This window comes from Trachymyrmex cornetzi, unplaced genomic scaffold (assembly GCF_001594075.2).
Source record: "Trachymyrmex cornetzi isolate Tcor2-1 unplaced genomic scaffold, Tcor1.1 scaffold23, whole genome shotgun sequence".
NCBI lineage: Eukaryota > Metazoa > Arthropoda > Insecta > Hymenoptera > Formicidae > Trachymyrmex > Trachymyrmex cornetzi.
The window spans coordinates 3,715,502-3,734,595 of NW_017296956.1; the positions used below are offsets into that span (position 1 = coordinate 3,715,502).

A 19,094-nucleotide genomic window follows, 5' to 3' on the forward strand; every position below is an offset into this window, starting at 1 on the left:
CTCGCAATTGAGAATCGTTTTGTGACTTATTTATAAAAAAGGAAAATAAAACTTGAAATTATTTTCGAGCTGAAGAAAACTGTTTAAAGAGTAGATTATAGAGATACAGTATAAATTTGAATGGGGCGATAAAAAATGATATATTATTTTTGATTAATAAACATTTTTTTTTTCTTGGACGCAGTTAATTGACTCAATCCGATGAAGGTGAACGAAATCGATCAGTTTCACTTGAGTGAAGATTCGCGCACGTGTTCGACCAAACTGTCCAGCCTCAACACGATTTACGCGTTTGGCCTATCCATAAATAAAGCACCTAATTATAAATAGCAACACATTCCGGGGAAATGGCCCGTGTATCTTTTTTATTTACGCACGCTCTTCTATATTTATTATTAGTATATTTAAATATATTTCTTACTCGAAAGCATTCAGATTCAGAGCTCGATGAATAAGAGAAGAGAAAATTATTACAGATTATTAAGACATCCATTTAGAAGAAGTAAATCTGTTTTAGTTATATTATTCGTCTTCTACGATCCATCGGTCTGATTTTCCGCGCATAATAGAAAATTAATCGGACGCATGTTAAATTACAAATCTCGGCGCACGGCGAGATGCCAAGTTATTTTTAGTACACGCACGTATACGTGACTTTTTTCCAAGGTCTGATATTACATCCAAAAGATGAATCTCATAAGCGCAAACGTTGTTGTCTGCGAACAATGAATGGACAACATGATTAAAGTTATCTTTTTACAGAGAGATGGATTAGTTTACCCCGCATCAAAATACATTTGCATGTAGCTTAATAATAAATTCGATAATATATATAACGTAATACGGTTCGCACTTTAATATCTCGACGTTGTAATGCAATAAGAAATGCTTTATTTCCTGGACAAAATAAACATTTTTGCGAATAAAAATCATGTTTTTATATAATTATCTAAAGTTCTCCGATGTTTTTTATTTTTAAAATATCATTATATTATAAAAAATAAATAATATAATATCTATCATATTATTAATGGGATTTATGAGGTTACACATATAATATATTAATATGACAGGTATATTGCTATCTAAAATTATCTGTGAAAGTTATTACGAGACGACGTGATGATGCTAAAATATGATTTTTTTTATCACAACACTCCAAAGTCAAGAAGGAAATTCGAGAGATATACTTCACTTAAACATAAATTACTCAAGTTGTCATCGAATTAAGAGATGTTTATATCTATTCTTTCACATTAAGTACGATTCGCATTAATTCTTGTAGCAAATTATTCAAATAATATGCAAATAAATGAAAAGAATTGATCTTACATATCTCTAGTAAAAATAAATAAAATTAATTTATATCAATATATATGTATATAAAATTGTTTGTTGTAATACTAATTCGAAATCTTTCAACATATGATTTAATTAAAGAAATTATTTCAATAATAATTAAAATGATTACATTGTTTTAACGTATTATTCATAATAAACTCCGGTTTTTTTATATTTACAAACTTTTCTAAAATTTACTTTGCACAATCAACATAATATCAGTTACTGAAACATAAAACAAGCGCGTATAAATTCGTGAACAGAAACAAAATTTACACAGAATGGAAGTACTATTTCTTCGATGAATTCGCGATATTGCGAGATAACCGGAATAATAATCACATCACACACAAACATATTCATTCAGCAGAAAGTATTTTTTATTTCGTACGAGATCGACTAACTCTCTATCGCAGTGTTCCACGAAAAACTGCCGGCGAGGAATCGCGCAAGTTTCCCTCTTTTCGTTTAAAACTCTCTCCGCGCTAATTCCTTCCAAAGGCATGTACCAGCGAATTGCGAAATGCGACGAATAAATTGTGAGCGAGCCGCGAATGAATCGTAATGCAGTCGCATGAGATAATTACACATAAACCTTTTTCAAAGGTAGATAATTTCACTGCAAAAACAGTAAAGTATTAAAATTTGGACTTTTGCGACAAAAAAAAACTCTTCTACATCTAACATGATTATTTTGTCTAGAACAATTGAGAAATAAAAAGTAATCACTTATGTACATTGTACTTATAATCAATGCACGTGCACCATACTTAATTTAAATCAATGTTTAGCCGGTGAGTTTTGAAGAAAAACACTTCGTGCCTAGCGAGGTGCTACTGCTATTAACAATGACGTCAAGTTAAACTTGATAAAAATTGATTTATGTGACTGCCCACCTCTCTTCAAATCGCGCAACACAATAATACCTACAAAATATAATAATGTAATGACAAATTTTGTAATAAAGAATTGAATTCTTTCTGAAAAAAGTTTACTATACGATTTAATTATATATATATATATATATGGAGAATTATATAGAAAGAAATCTCATTCAGTTTAAGAAACGCATTACGTTTTACGAGTATGAAGAGATAACGAGTTCTCTTTCTGTTGCAAAAATTTATCGCGCATTTTATTTTAACAAGAGATTTATTTCGATGAAAACTCGCGATAAATAACAATTTCACAAATATTCACTCAAACAGAGCAAATTAATATATAATATTTAGAAACATTTTGTCTTAAAAATATGGTGTATTTGCTTCAATATATCTTGAAACGAGAATGACGATCGTTTTCAGATTAATACTCCTTTTTCAGTATATAGTTTACATACATATATATACATATATATGTGTACTATAAAATCTCAGAAATAAACGCGCGCATTTATCGATAAAAATGAAGTGTAAATTGTCCTGTCTTGCCCCGTTTTTCACTTTCGCAGCTGATCGATCGTAACCGGATCAAAAATTAATCGTAATCGGAGCAACAATGAAGATCGAATGCCGGCGCGAATCTTACATGCACACGAGACGACGATCTTTTTGGATCGGATCGATCGACGCGGCGCTCTCGATCGGCACGGCGCGGTTCGCAGGCGATTACTGATGTTCACGCCGTCCACGAACCGGGAGTCGAATACACGTTTTACGAGTCGAAAGAAGTTAGGCCGGCTACACACGATCAAGTAAACTTGCACAAGTGGCTTGCGCAAGCATACTTGACAAGTTTACTTGAATCCCAGTTGAACACAAAGTTACATGTAACGTACCTGTTAGTTGTAATTTTTCACCCAACGACATAACTGTAATATAACACGTGTGTTATATCTCGTTGAGTGGGAAATTACAATTAACAGGTACGTTACATGTGACTTGTGTTCACCGGGACGTGTGAAGCCGGCCTTACTCGGATCCGTAAAGTTATCCGAGAATAGTACGTGCTCCCTCGTTGCCCCCTTGGCCGAGGGGTAGGGGGTCGGTCTATATATATACGCACACGCTTATATCCGGGGGGAGGCCTCCCCCCGCGTCCCGACGCCGCCGACGCCCACTCTCCCTCTTGGGAAACACAGACGCGTGCGAGAAGGATCGGGTTTAAATTCGTATACGAGGGAAACAAAACGAAACGAGTTGGTTACTCGCTCGCTGACACTGAAGGGAAAACTTAGACGGTCATTGTTACGCGCCATGCGTGATATTAAGTTCTTTCGTCACTCGAAGGAACCTCTCCTCTATGATGCGATAGTGGTTTTAGCGGTTGCCTCGGAGTTCCTTTCTGGAGAAACAAGAGGCGCTTCAGCACGAAATTAAACGCGAACTTTCACGACAAATATTATTCATCTATATTATTTTAATTTATTTTTTTATTCAGAAACTTTTGCCACTTGTCAATCCTGAACGGAAAAGTTTTTATGAAAAACTACATAGATTGAGACAGATTTAAAAAATTCTTAGTTTTTCATAGATATTTATAATGGGACGTGGAGTGTGGCGTTGTTTATTTGAAAAACCAAGAAATCCTTCGCCTTCAAATAACGCTACTCTACGTCCCATTTCGAACATCTACGAAAAACTAAGAATTTCTTAGACAAACAACTCTCACTTTACGTCCAGCTATACGAATATCTACGAAAAATTAAGAATTTTTAAGATCGTTGTCTCAATCTATATAGTTTTAAAACAATAATAAATTTGAACTCTCAAAAATTTAACAAAAATGTATGGATATTTTTAAAAAATAAATGAACAAAAGAGACTTGTAGTTTATCTGTACTTTTTTTCATACAAATTTTTTTCTGCCAGAAAAACAATGCGATATCTCGAAAAACATTTGAATGATTAAAGAAAATTTAAATATCTGCTGGATAAATGTTACCTGAGATAAACACGTGGAAATTGATACTAATCGAGAAGACTTATCCTCTTTTGAAACGCCGACATGTTTAGGAAACGAGAAACAACGAAATAACTATCTAGAATAGAAATAAAGGTTTATTTTTTAAAAAATTTAAATATCTCTTTATACTCCAAGGTAGTCACAAATTCCTCATCCAAAAATTCTATGATTTTTATTTGATTTCCAGACAAAATTACAGAATTTTCCCTAATATTTTCAATGATATTTTGAAACATAAACGTTTTGAATATTTTTACGTATTTTGTAACAGATTTGTTATCAAGAAATTTATTGATTAAAGATGATAAGTTTTCAGTTTAACAGTTGGCAACATTTAAATTTAATTGGCGAATCAAGTAACGTTGATGAAACTAGCCCTTTAACTTCTTCATAGCCAAGAATTTTAATTTTTCAAAAAATTTTGCAAAATTCCCTAACTTTTCCCTGTTTTCAATTTCCCTGATTTCTCTGATGTTGCTAACAGAGAGTATTTATCCAGTATCCTCTTTATGTTTAGAAAACGAGAAGTGATGGAAAATGATTAATCAAAGTAGAAAAAGATTTATTTTTAAAGCAAGATCTCCTTTACACTCCCCACCTTTCTCCCCGACTTTTTTCTAATTTACATTTTATGTTTTACGATTCCACATGCCTAGCTATAAAAAGTACGACCTACTAACAAGCGCCGTCCGAAAGGTAGAAAAAGTCGATCGGGGCCTTATGCTAAAAAAATCACTACCCATATATGGACCGCTCTCTCAGGCGAGCGCCGCGCGTTCAAAGCAAGTTATTGCTTCTGTCCACCAAAAGAGTTTCTACTTATAAAGACGTGGAGACCATACTTGGGCGAAAAGTCGATTGCGCATTAAGGCTCTTGCTCTTCCTTTCGCGACAGCCACGCACGATTGGCGGGCTTTGAATACGGAATACAGTCTTCGATAATGTTCGACACACGAAGATTATTCGCTCCGTCAGAATTCGGAGATTTAATCAACTGTTTATATTTCTCGATAATGACAATTAGCACAGTTGATTAAAAATGAATTCACAACCTTGTCTACGAACTTTTGAGTGTCATCCTCGATCTAACGATGTTTGATGACATGAAAAAATATTGTGTAAATCGAACATTCAAAGTAGAAAAAAAACGTATTAATATCTACTATAAAGCTGCGAAACATAATAATATACTTCGAATAAATATAAATAGGAACATATAAATGTAAACTCTCTTCTATAGTTAAAATGAAAATTGTTACAAATGTGCAGCAGACTTAAAGCATAAATAGTAAAAGTAAAAAAGAATAAAAAAATCTCTCACTCTCTCTCAGAATTTTACTAAAAAGATTTAAAAATATATTTATTTTTTTCTTTCAGTACAAATTAATTCAAATCCTAATAAAAATTAATCTATTTATAATTACAAAATTAAAAAGGAATATAAATGGATATATCGGACGTATACATATATATATATACATGCAGGAGTAATTTAATAACGCCGCCAGATTCAGCTACGTAGAATAATGCAATTATTTGTTCATTATTTAACAGTGGCACGCAAAAACAGATCATATAATTGCATAATAAATCAACGCATAAATTATAATTAAATAACAATAAGCAAATCCAATAAGGATATCCTGCATAGTTCATTGTTCGAATTAACTGTGAAATAAACTGTAAAGAGATAAATCAAAATTGAGTCAAAACCTATACCTGCATTCAAGATCACTTTAGAATCTACATACCTACATTTGAAAATTAAATATCTCGGTCAGTAATTTAAATTACACAATAATGCAATATAATAATACACATTCCGATCTCGTTTTTTAACAGGATTGAAATATTTCAAAATTCTAGTAACCATTTTACTTCATACATTAAAAAATAGCAAATAGCGCGCTATGTATAATCTTCAAAATATTAATCCAATGTTAATAAAAACGCAATCGGAATGTAAGCCACTGCAGATGATGAATCGAAAGCGAAGTTCAACAACGGTATGTAACAATACGTAGCAGTTTAACGTAAACATATGCAAATACGTAAAAACCAAATACTATATAAAACAATCGACGTAACAATATTCACACGGGATATGCTATTGTGAAAAAGTCATATAAACAATTCCTTATCCCAAGTTATTCATGTAAAGTTATTGTTTCTTTACATTAAAACCACAAGTTCCAGTCTTTAAAAAATATGAGTCGACAGTGTATTGTCGTACTGATATGATTATGATTTTACAGAAATTACCGCTTTTTTCGCCGCCTCATCCAAGTTGTTCGCTGTAAGAATGGGCAATCCAGATTCGGATAAAACTTTTTTGGCTTCTGTCACATTAGTACCTGAAAAATAAAGTACCAAAAAATACTTTAAATTTATTTATAAATTGTATTACAACAAACCAAATAAAAATAAGTATATCATAAAATTATAGAACTTATAAATAAAAATAATAAAAGAATTAAGCTAATAAAAAAGGAGATAAAGTACTTACCTTCTAACCTGACAACAAGCGGTATTTTAAGTCCCAAATTTTGCGATGCTGCGATAATTCCTTTTGCTATCGTTACACAATTTACAATACCTCCAAAAACGTTAACGAGAATTACTTTGACTTTTGGATCTGACAAAAAAAAAGAAATCGGTTTACATTTTATGTTTATATTTAAATAATCTATGTATTACGTACCTTCACTGAGGATTCTAAATGCCTGAAAAACTTGATCCTCTTTCACATTACCGCCAACGTCTAAGAAATTAGCTGGTGATCCTCCATTTAACTTAATAATATCCATTGTAGCCATGGCTAGACCAGCTCCATTTACTACACGTGCAAATGTAAAAACATTCTTGTTTATACATTAACTGCTTATTATATATTAATTCTCACAATTGTGTACATAATAATACACTGTATAACAACCATATGATATTATTTTTTAATTCTTTATTTACTTATTTGTTTGAGTAATCAAAAGTAATTGTAAAAATCTGTATAAAAATGCTACTTTAATTATAAAGCCTAATCAAGTTCTGAGAAGTGCGGTAGATGAATGTATTATCAAACTGTGGTACTTTTTGACACAAAATGTGAGCAATGTAACGATGCGTGGCAGTCAAAGATTAATGTATCGCAAAAATATTAATTAACAACGTACATTAATTAACATTAAGTACTTTACCTAAACATCCTATATTACCATCCATGCCAATATAATTTAAATTAAATCGCGACGCGTCCACTTCTCTGGGATCTTTCTCACTGACGTCTTCTAGGGCAAATAGATCTTGTTGTCTAAATTGGGCATTATCGTCAAATGCGATTTTTGCATCTACTGCTACTACTTGCTTGTCTGTCGTCTCCACTAATGGATTTATTTCAACTTGTAGAGCATCGATATCCACAAATAATTTCCAGAGATTTTTCAATTCATATATGGCTTTTTTTAGAATATCCGTATCAGAAAATCCCAGAAAAACGCACACGTCCTTTGCTATTTCGTCATCGATCCCATGATAAATGTCTAATGTAACAGTTTTGATTTGTTCAGGATGTTTTTCTGCAACTGCCTCAATATCCATGCCACCTGCTGGAGACGCAATCAGCACAGGACCATTATGCTGACGATCCATGAGAATACAAACATAAGTCTCACGCGCAATGTCTACCGATTCAGCTATCATAATTTTCTGTACCAATATGCCATCTTTTGAAGTCTGTTTAGTGATGAGCCGATGACCTAACATATTCTTCACATAATTTGCAACAGCATTACGGCTGTTAAAAGGGAAAGAAAAAGACTAAAATAAATCATAAAACAAAATACTATTAATGATATCATAAAAAAAAGATATATAAATTACATATCATCTTTAATAAAAGAAATGGAAGAGAATATAAAACATTATCTCTTATTAATTATTTTAAATATATTTTCTAAAATAATAAATATTTTATTATTTAAAGAATTATGATAAAAATTTATCTATCAATAAATAAAATACTCTATTTAAGAAATATTTGAAAAACAATTAATTAAATTATATATCAATACTTACTCTTTGGTAAGATGTACACCTCCCTTAAATCCATTATCGAACCAGCCTTTACCACGACCGCCAGCCAAGACTTGAGCCTTGATAACAAACTCATCAGTGTCTGCAAGAAATAGAAAGCTGCAAAATACACATAGTTATGTCGGCTCTTACATAAATTATCAAGTTACAGATGACTCCTAACAGATAGTATTATTTTGTATGAATTAGAAAAGAAAGAAAAAGCATACTATTGTGCATTGAGAGCTCTAATTCAAATGTACGTAAAGAAATGATGAGAAACATTCTGAGACACTCACGTAACTTCTCCAAGGCGGAATTCGTCTGAGTTAGGTCATCGACGATAGTAAAGTTTTGCACCGATACGCCAGAGTCTCGCAGAAGTTCCTTGCTCTGGTACTCCAGTAAATTCAGGTTCCTCGCGTTCGACACGCAAATGATCTTCGTGCTATTCCTGAACAACTGCACCGAGCGCATTGAGCGGCTGAACATTCGCAGCATGGTTAACCTCCAATAACGCACCGAACGAGAAAAAAAAGGTTGTTAGTCTTGTTCTCACGAATCACAATCGAGGCGCTGACGATTTAGATAACTAATCTTCCTTGGAGTTGCAGTTAATATTCACAATTAATATTGTTTCTTCCTAATGTTTTGACGAGATAATAGCCGGCTATCAGCTGAACTTGTCTGTCGCGCGTGACCACGCGATTCTAAAATCGATATCTCGAATGTAAAAAAAGGGGGGGGGGGAGAGAAGCGTACCACGTGATCTACGGTGGGCAATATGAATGGTACGAGACATCCTTTCCCTCCTCGACACCAATATAAGGTGTAACTTATCGTTGTTAGATACAATATACGGTCAACGCGATGCTACAAATGCTCTAAAGCATTTTTTGACTGATCAATTCGTAAAATTCTTTCTTCTAATTGGTCAATTTAAACGCTTCAAAGCATTTATAGTGAGACTTTGACCGCAGTCCCAATGTAGAATACATAAAAAAGATACAAATAATTGAAAATATATAGGCATGTTATAAAATTGTTACAAAAAGTAAAGAACAAGTTAGTTGTAAAAAATGTATATTATATACGATGTGTGTATATATATATATCTGCGATATACAATACATGTACATAATAATGTATAAAAAAAGAAAATACTAGATTGGAATAATTGATATTGCTACTGATGTCTATTACTTCTAATTGCTTCTAATTAAGCAACCGATATCGGTAATCAGTAATTAGAGCAATTTTATCATTCTCTTATTCTTCATTATTTGCATTGCGTATGAACTAAATACTACTATTTACGTCAACATGATATTACAAATGCTTTAAAGCGTTCTTTGATCGGTCAATTAATAAAATTCTTTCTTGTAATTAGTCAATCAAATGTTTCAAAGCATTTGTAGTAAGAGTTTGACTGCATACTTAAATATAATATAAATTAATAAACACATTTATGAATTTCGTTGTATACTAATATAAAAAGAAACATATCAAAACATATACGTTCTTTAAATTATTGTAGATAATACAATAATCAAGTAATGATATAATATATGATACTTATTTATATCTTATAGAAGAACACTTGGTGAACACTATTGGTTTGTATAAAAAAAACTGTTCTTATATATCTTTGAATCATTCTAATACCGTCACATATTTTTACTATGTTTTAATTAATAAATGATGCATATATACATATATATATATAGAGAATGATATAAAATATACAGGGTTGGCAACGTTACCTCATAAAAATAACTTGCTACCGTTCTTTTTCCTAAAAAGTAATTCGTTATCGTTATCCGTTACTGATTTCCAAAAGTGACTCGTTACCATTACTGTCACTCAAAATGTAACGAGTCGTTACTTTTTCGTTACTTTTTTTCTTGATATTAATAGAATATTATAGCATTTTTCATTGACATAATTCAGTGCACATTAAAACCTTTCTACACTATTCTAATCTGAACGTAAAAATGGGATATCTCAATTAATAAAATGCTTAAAGTATATTTTATCAAATAGCATAATAAAATATATTAGGGATTTCGCGGTTTAACTCGTTTTTATATTTGTATTAAACATATATCTTTACGCCGATTTGTGTACAATCGGCGTAAAGATATCTGTTTAATACAAATATAAAAAGGCTTTAAAGTGCATTATTGAGTGCACACTAGTTATGCCACTAAAAAAATGCTATTATATGCATTTGGCAGTAAATATTCTGAAGAGAAGTCAGATTTCTATCTTTTAGTAGAGAAATAAAGCTCAAAAACTGATAAATGTATATACGATATAGTTAGAAAAACTTTTACGTAGCTAGAAATAAAGTAACGATGAAAGTAGCTAGTGAAATCGTTACCATTACTCCAAAAATGTAACTGCCATGAACGTTACTCAGAAGAAAATGTTACTCATTCGTTACCGAAAAAAGTAACTTGTATCGGTAACGACGTTATAAGTGACACGTTACTTGCCAACCTTGAAAATATATATAAAGAGAATGATATAAAATATTAATTGATATTAATAATATAAAACATATATAAACGCAATTTTGTAAAACAATTATATCATAGATATAATAATATTCAATTCAGTATTAATTAAAATTTTAATAATACAGTATTAGACTAATTCAATGATTAACAAATCGCAGTATTGTCAAAATTAGCCAAGTGTTCAATCTTTATTTCTGTATATATTATATGGACGGAAAATTACGTTGCTTTTTACACTAGCACGTTACATCATTCTTATTTATTATCTGTTATTATCAATTCTTAATCATTAGTAAATTGTGTATTAATATATATAGTATGATATTCATTAACATTAAATATATTTTTTACGAGTTAATCCTTTTACGTCTTTCTGTCAAAAATTCATAATTATTTATCTCGCATTACATTAAATGGCATCTATATATTTCTGGACATGCATATTTTTGTTATTTTAGATAGAGTGTGTTTACAAAGCATCATAATAGCATAGCATAAACATTTATCATCAATGTGCTGTTGTTTTTGTTACTAACAAGTAGACTGTCTTATATGGTACAATTTGTACATTGTAAAGTGAACATGTTCACCTATTTTTTATAAATTGCTGATTTAATAATCTGTGTAGAAATTTAAATCCCAAATTCTGTATCTCTGAATTATTTTTAGATATTATTCAACGTGTGTGTGATATATTCGAAATACTTCACCAGGGTTGCTACAAAAAATGAATTTTTTAATTCCCTGATTTTTTCAGATTTTCCAGATGAAAATGGAAAATTTTCCATAACTAATATAAAATATGTCAATTTTAACATTTAAATTCACGGATTGTAGGAAAGCTATATTATTAAAAACGCAAAAAAAAGTTCAGTAGCGTAGTAAAATTTTGGATGCAAATTCAAGCCAGCAAAAAATTAATTAGTTTTGAAAAAAAGAATGCAGTTACGACAAAAAAGAGGGATCAAATAAAAATACTAAATAAAATATAAATTTGAATTATTTTGTTAAAATCGTTTAAAGTGCGCAAGTTTTGAACTATAAACGTCAGATATAATATTTAAAAAAATATAATAATTACTTGGAATAGGAGCAGTTTAAAAAAATTGTGAGCAAATTTTGAAATTCCAGACTTTTTTACATTTTCCCCTGACTTTTCTCAGTTTTCCCGGTTTTCCAGATCTGTGGCAACCCTGTTCACTTATTTCGAAAATATATCATGGAATGAGGTAGAATATTATTTTAAAATTACGAAATAAAGACTTGACAATTTTGTATAAAAAAAACGGGCATTTAACATTTGAAGTTTAGCATCTATAAATTTTATAAGAATGACAATAAAAAAGTATATAAATGAATAAATATATAAAAATATATATAAATTTTGCGTATGTATTTGCTACTTCGTGTATATATACATAATTATACGTATGTGTATATATACATAATTATTGGGTGTACAAATAAGTTACCATCGTTTTCTAATAGATGTTACCAGTATACTGCGTGCATGTAATTTAACACACATACCAATTTCCTTGTTTTTGAACCATTCCCTTTACATGTAGACGTTAGGAAATACATTGTTGGATAACATTTAATGCCATTGCTAAATCTGTTTCTGTTTGGAACGGATCTTCAAATTTCCAGTAATGTTTCCAATTCTGCATCTTCAAATTTTTTTGGTGCACCTTCATATTCTTTGTCTTCCATGTCGAAATCATTACTTTTAAATTTTCTGAACCACTCTCTGCAAGTATTTTCAGCTAGAGCATGTTCACCATAAGCTTCTACAAGCAAACGGTGACTTTCAACAGCAGTTTTCTTTAAAATAGAATAATGCAGCAAAATTTCCCGCAAATGCCGTTTTGTTGGCAAAATTTGACATTTTTATTGCAATAAAAAAATTTGCTGTTTACACTGCACTCTAATGTCATATACTAAATCTTAAACCTTACTACTTAGGTACCTAATACTTAGATATGTTACCATCTTAAATTACATGCACGCAGTACTGATAACATCTATTAGAAAACGATAGGAACTTATTTGTACATCTAATATATGTAATTAGCTGCATGATAAAAAAAGAATACATTGTTTGTGACTTTTAAAGTATCGTTAGTATATATGCCGAAAAACATATTATAGGCACAGAGTATTCTTTTCATCATATAGAATAAAAATTATGCTGAACTCACTGTGTATTATTTTTTGCAATATTTGAGTCAAATGCAGATCGGTTTCAGTCTCCTCATAGTACCATGATTATTCTTAGAAAATAAGTTACGGAAGTACTTGAGAGAGCTATCGTTATTAAAACGGTAAGAACAAAAGCGATTACATCGTTAAATCACTAACAACGTAGCAATATTAATTTTTAGCCCGTCAAAGATTAATCTAGCAGATCATAATATCAACTTCATTGGATAAAAAGATCTAATCTCTTGTTAAATCTTCTTTAACATTTGTTTTCGTTAAATACTTTAGCTTTTCGGCTTAAGAGAACTGTACGAAATTATGATTATTAATCATTATAGCCTTCAGTTACTAATGATGTTATATTATACGTAATCGTAGATTCGTAAAAACAACAAGAAAACTATTCCCAGAGTGATGTCTAAGATATTATTTCCAGCACTACTCCTAAAGGCATCAGTGTCACCCATTTGGAATGAATGGGTAGGACTCGACATTCGGCCGTCACCACCGTTACTGAATCCGAGCACTCTTAGACGATACCTCTTGCCTGGACTTAGATTATTGACGTAAGCCTCTAGCTTGGAACCACCTGGTACTATCGTGTCATTAGCCGTGCTCATGTCTTGATCGTATTCCCATACACGTATTTTGTATCCAATCAATGGTTCTTCCTCCAGACTCGGTGTCACATAACGCCAGACGACCCTTATCGTTGATGGATTTACACCATATATATTCACTGAGGCCGGTGGTTTCTGCGGTGGTTTACGATAAGTTCGCTCTAGAAATCGCTCACTCTCCGGACCTTCTCCGGCAGAGTTATAGGCCATTACCTTTAAGAAATTTAATCCTCATTTAAATCTTTTCCTCATAATTTATAAGTTTGTCAATATATTTTAAATATATGTCTTTCTATTTATGTATTCTTTAAATAATTAATATAACATATAATAAATATTTCAAACTATTAACACTTTGTAGTTAAATTTTTTTAAGTATATTGTATTTTTTAAGTTATTAAGTATATTCTCAGTAGTTCATATATAAACGCAAATAAAGAACTTTGTATCTTTTTCAGCTTTACCTTGACGTAATAATATGTATCTGGTTGCAATCCAACAACAAGTGACCAAGGACGAGTAGTGCGTGATAAGTAATAAGTAGCATCCTCTTCGGAAATAGTCTTCTGCCAATACTTGATTCTGTGGCCGATCAGCTTGCCTCGCACTCGCTCGCGGGTCTGCTCAATAGGCTGCCAAGTAACGTTCAAACTGGTGCTGTTGTAACTCATGGAGTACACCAGTTGCGGCGCAGCTTGCGGCATGTCTTCCGCGCTGTAGATCGTCTCGATGTTAGACACAGGTCCCTCGCCCATTGCATTGATCGCTTGTACTTTCACTTCGTATTCTGTATAGTAATACTGCTGTGAAATCGGCACGACACTGCTACCGATATTACCGAATTCATACAGGGATAACGACTGGAATTCTTTTTCATGTCCTTTGCGACGCCAGAATATTTTGTAATAGACTCCAGGACCGTTCTGATCGGATGGATTGAGAATGTCCCATGTGATCGTGAGATCACCAATTTTTCCTCCGCCACCGCTAATATTCGACGGTGCTTTCGTAGGTTTATCGGACGGAGTGCTGTATCGAGGTGAGGGTAACGATGGCGGGCCGTAACCAAATTCATTGAAGGCAAGCACACGGAATTCGTAAGTGGAGTAAGGATTCAGAACGTTCTCGAGAATTGCTTCTTTTCGACCATTGTATCTATCTGCTTCAAGAGCCGTAATATCTAAAAGCAGTCATATACGTGTTCATGTTAGATTAAAAGAGAAAACAAACAGATATAATGAAGAAGCGTCGGAATATTTAATTTAATATTGGAAGCATCATAATTAATAAATATTTAATTGTTAAAATCGTTTCCGTAAGAAATCATAATTATGAAATACCAAACTTACTTTCTACGAGAGAAAACCACGTTCGATTCCAATCTGTTCGCGCACTGATTGTATACATAGTTATTGGTTTGCCATTCATGGCACCGTCGCTCCACCGTAATGTAGCTGAAGTTTTAAAGATATTCATCACTTGTACTCCACCAGGTGGTCCCGGTGGTCCCTGTATGATCAGATTAAGCTTGCTCGATATTGCGCCAACGGCGCTTTTCAAGATACATTCGTATTCACCAGCTTCAGTGAATGTAGCATTTATAATATTTAAATATTCACCGTCGATATTTAATCGCGGATTATGCTGCAAATCCTGATCACGGATACGCATACCATTATGCGTCCAGATATACGCTATATCCAACATTTCGTCGATATGACCCAAACAGTGTAATGTCAGATTATTATTATAATACAGAACTATCTGTGATGGCAATCTTTGGACAAATTGTGGTCCACCTGCATGTATAAACAATTTTATATAATTATATACGTAAATTAAATTTATATGTAAATTGTTATATAGAAAACTCAAATTTTTACGACATAATGCAAATTTAAATATAAACAACATAAACAATAAATATCAAATTTACTTTTTAATAACTGATATATAATTTAATACAATCTGTTAATATTTTTTTGCGTAAATATATATCTTCTTATAAATTCAAGATTTCCTTGAGTATCAAATGATTGACTTACGTAGCATGATCAGTCGTCCACGGGTTTCATCGTTGCCATACTGATTTGTCGCTGTGCATACGTATGTCCCTTCATCGTCTCGTGATACCGGACTGATAATAAGATTTCCAGTTTCTAGAATTCTTCGCCTGCCGCCCGATCCAATTATATTCCCATCTTTCTTCCAAATAAATTTCGGCCTAGGTGCGGCTTCGGGATTACACACAATAGTAACGTTACCTCCTTCCGCCGCATATGTCTCAGATTCCATAGGCCGTTTCTTGAAGGAAGGTTTCAATGCTGAAATATCAAAGAGATATTATATAATGTCATATATTTACATAACACAAAGAACTTAATGATTCGTTATTTTTCATTCACACTGCACAGTTGAATATTGAAAGAGAATATATAAGTACTCACACAAAACTCTAAGTTGAGCCGATGAATACGTTGTTTTCAGCTGATTCCTTGCGCGGCATTGATACATGCCCTGATCCCTTTCAGAATTCACATGGCGTATATTTAGTACATTATCTTGTATAGTATAACGATCTCTCTCTTCAGGTGGTAGAGTATACATGTCCAAGAGTTCTCCGTTTTTAAACCAACTGTAAGTGACATCCGGTATGCCGAATGCTTCACAGATCCAAGTTAAATCCGCATGATCATCCATGTGCTTATCAACCAACGGGATGGTGAAATTAGGCGTCGCTTGTATGGTCAACTGCACAGAATTTTCGATGGATAGTCTGTCGTTATACACTCGGCAAACATATTCGCCTTGATCCTCCACGTGTACACGAGGCAATATCAATACCCGATTGAAATTTGCCGTATATGCTCCACGCGGCAAAATAGAACCTCTTTTTGTCCAATTGTATGATGGAACAGGACTAGGGAAATAAATTATTTATTATATTCACAAAATCCATATATGGAGGTGAAAACCATAGTGATGTAACTTAATTACAATTTCAAAAAATAAAAGATTTTTTTCAATATATTTGCTTTAGTAGACTGCACCAATGATCTTAAGTTAATAAGTTAAAAAAATGACTTACACCCGCTTATCACTTTCATCCCTCCATACAAGAAAAAACATTTGCATATATATATGTAAAAGAAATATAAGACGAAGTATTGATAGTAACTTACTATCCAAACGCAATGCATTCCAATCTAACAGTTTCTCCAGCTATTGGTGCTTCTGGAAACGCTTTTGGAAAATTATTAGGGAACTTCAACTGCTGGAAGGAAGCTGAAAAATTTAGAAAGTTATTAGATTTACTATGTCGTTTTCTATTCTGTTAGATGCGTAAAATAAAATCCAAAGTAATTACAGTGCATGTCCACTTTTAATGGAAAGAATGGACCATTACGTCCAATATCAAATGCAATGTTCTGAACGTAGCAAGAGTAATTTCCTCGATCAATTGTTTCCAATGCAGAAAAGTAAAGCGCTCCATCATGTGAGACAAATACGCGTTTATCCTCCTCGACGAAATTGGGAAAGTATTCACGCACCCAATAGTACGATACATCTGGGAAATGCTGTGGTGGATCGCAGTACATTACTTTACCCCAATGATTATCTCCGCGTTCTTCGGAACGTTTTAAATTAAACTCATTGATAAATCCAAATGACAGTTCAGCGCTCTCAGAAATAATCTTGCCAAATTTGTTAGTTGCCTTACAATGATACAAGCCAGAATCTATTTTCTATAAACAATAAATAATGAAATCGTTGATATTCATTAACTTATATATTAACTAAATATATTAGTTTATATAATTCAATATAAGTTTTAAAATAACATATAATATTTAAAAAAGAAACTAAAAGATCTCTTACAGAATCCGGATCATAGATGATAAGTGTCCCACCGCTCACGGTAAATTTTCTGTCTAGAAGAGGATCAATTTTTATAGCAACAAGTCGATCGTTTACATATGTCTCCTTGAACCATTCGTAAGTAGGTGTAGGATAACCACCTGCCAAACAGCTTAGTGAGACATCATTTCTTACATTTCTTTTTGACTGATCGAATACTTTGTTTATGGGCTGCTTTATAAAGTATGGTCCCCTTGGTATTTGAAGTGGATTGTCAATGTTGATTCCATACTGATAAGTACGATCCTCTTCCACCAAGTTGTGAAGAGTAGCAATAGGTGCTTCACAGATATACAACAATTCTTCTCTACCAGTAACCTTTTCTAGTCCCCAACGCTGGAGACTATTGGAATAAGAATACGCTAAATAATCTCTTCCTAATATATTGTCCACAGGCTCAGGTAGAAAGGCATTATCCATGTTTATCAATGTCGTACTGTCTGCCTCGTTTATCCATAGGCCACTTTGGAGTTTGACTCCGGTGTACCATCTGCGATGTTGTGGATCTTGCCACAACAACTGATAGAGCACAAACCCATGTTCCTCTATTGTATTAATGGTAAACAGATCACTTTGGAATGCTTGACAATTTCTGCGTGCATCTTCTCGTGGTCTCAGTGGGCTTTTGACAAAACGATAACACGATTCTTGGAATCGTATCCAATGCTGGGGACACTTGTATTCTTCTCCGTATAAGATATTTTGTGTAAACGCGGGAAGTAAAAGGATTAGCGAGAACACCGCGGTGATTAATAAACGAGACATCATTGCGGACATCTTGTAACTATACAACAGACATTTTATAATTTCCAGATTCAAGATTCGAGTATTTTATTAATCTCTCGATCAAGAATGTCACAACATTGAAACGTGACTTCGAGAAATTCAACAGAACTGATAAAGCGAAGCTCTTGAAGACACTCCCTGACGATAATCACCTTGTTAATTCATGATATTCTTGTTCGCATGTTTCGGCGGGCGATAATTCGATCGAGGCATTCGCCGCAAAATGGATATCGGACTCACTTAAATGTACTGGATCTTATGTTATGAATAAAGCTTTCGAAGAGAGATAAAATTAAAAAAATACGTTAAATAAAATCACAAGTTTTGAGTCAGCAACCTGCGACGCTACATCGCTAGCTAGACACTCCCTGTGACGAATGACGAACAGTTACGGAATTCAACGAATGTTGACGAATGTTTAATTTCCGTAACTGCACCTTCTTTACTTGTATTTTTTGCACACGAAGTGAAGTAAGCATATGCGTGAATTCTCTTCTCTTTCTTTGTTTTTCTTTTTTTTTTTTTTCAAATAAGTAAAGAAACGCCAAATATTATTGAGGTTAGATCTTGGCGTCTTCAAACGTCCTTAAAATATGCCCATATCAGACTAGAGATTGAAATTGAATTGAAAGTTGGTCACCAATCAAAGCAAAGTTCATTAAACTTGAAATTATAGTTTTCTTACTGACTAGTCATTAATTTTTAATTATTATTTAATAATAGATCCCAATAA

General features: G+C 32.6%; 1 protein-coding gene across 1 annotated transcript; it reads right to left on the reverse strand.

The window, feature by feature from the left end:
- Window positions 1-5,709: 5,709 nt before the first annotated feature.
- Window positions 5,710-18,726, reverse strand: LOC108760732 (contactin). Its single transcript, XM_018506839.1, has 14 exons — window positions 17,537-18,726; window positions 17,025-17,403; window positions 16,840-16,942; window positions 16,105-16,577; window positions 15,703-15,981; window positions 15,007-15,456; window positions 14,122-14,837; window positions 13,428-13,870; window positions 8,613-8,821; window positions 8,317-8,416; window positions 7,440-8,035; window positions 6,947-7,081; window positions 6,752-6,880; window positions 5,710-6,599 (listed from the first exon to the last, which is right to left on the reverse strand). The coding sequence occupies exons 1-14, from the start codon at window positions 18,350-18,352 to the stop codon at window positions 6,487-6,489; spliced, it is 4,941 nt and encodes a 1,646-aa protein (XP_018362341.1). The 5' UTR covers window positions 18,353-18,726; the 3' UTR covers window positions 5,710-6,486.
- Window positions 18,727-19,094: the final 368 nt, after the last annotated feature.

What these genes read in the sequence shown, in the direction of transcription:
- LOC108760732 (XM_018506839.1), bottom strand. Translation starts at nt 18,352, where the DNA reads ATGTCCGCAATGATGTCTCGTTTATTAATCACCGCGGTGTTCTCGCTA. An exon ending in GAATGCATTGCGTTTGGATA is followed by an intron (nt 16,578 to 16,839) that starts GTAAGTTACTAT and finishes TTATTTCCCTAG; the next exon opens with TCCTGTTCCATCATACAATT. An exon ending in TTCCGCCTTGGAGAAGTTAC is followed by an intron (nt 8,417 to 8,612) that starts GTGAGTGTCTCA and finishes TATTTCTTGCAG; the next exon opens with ACACTGATGAGTTTGTTATC.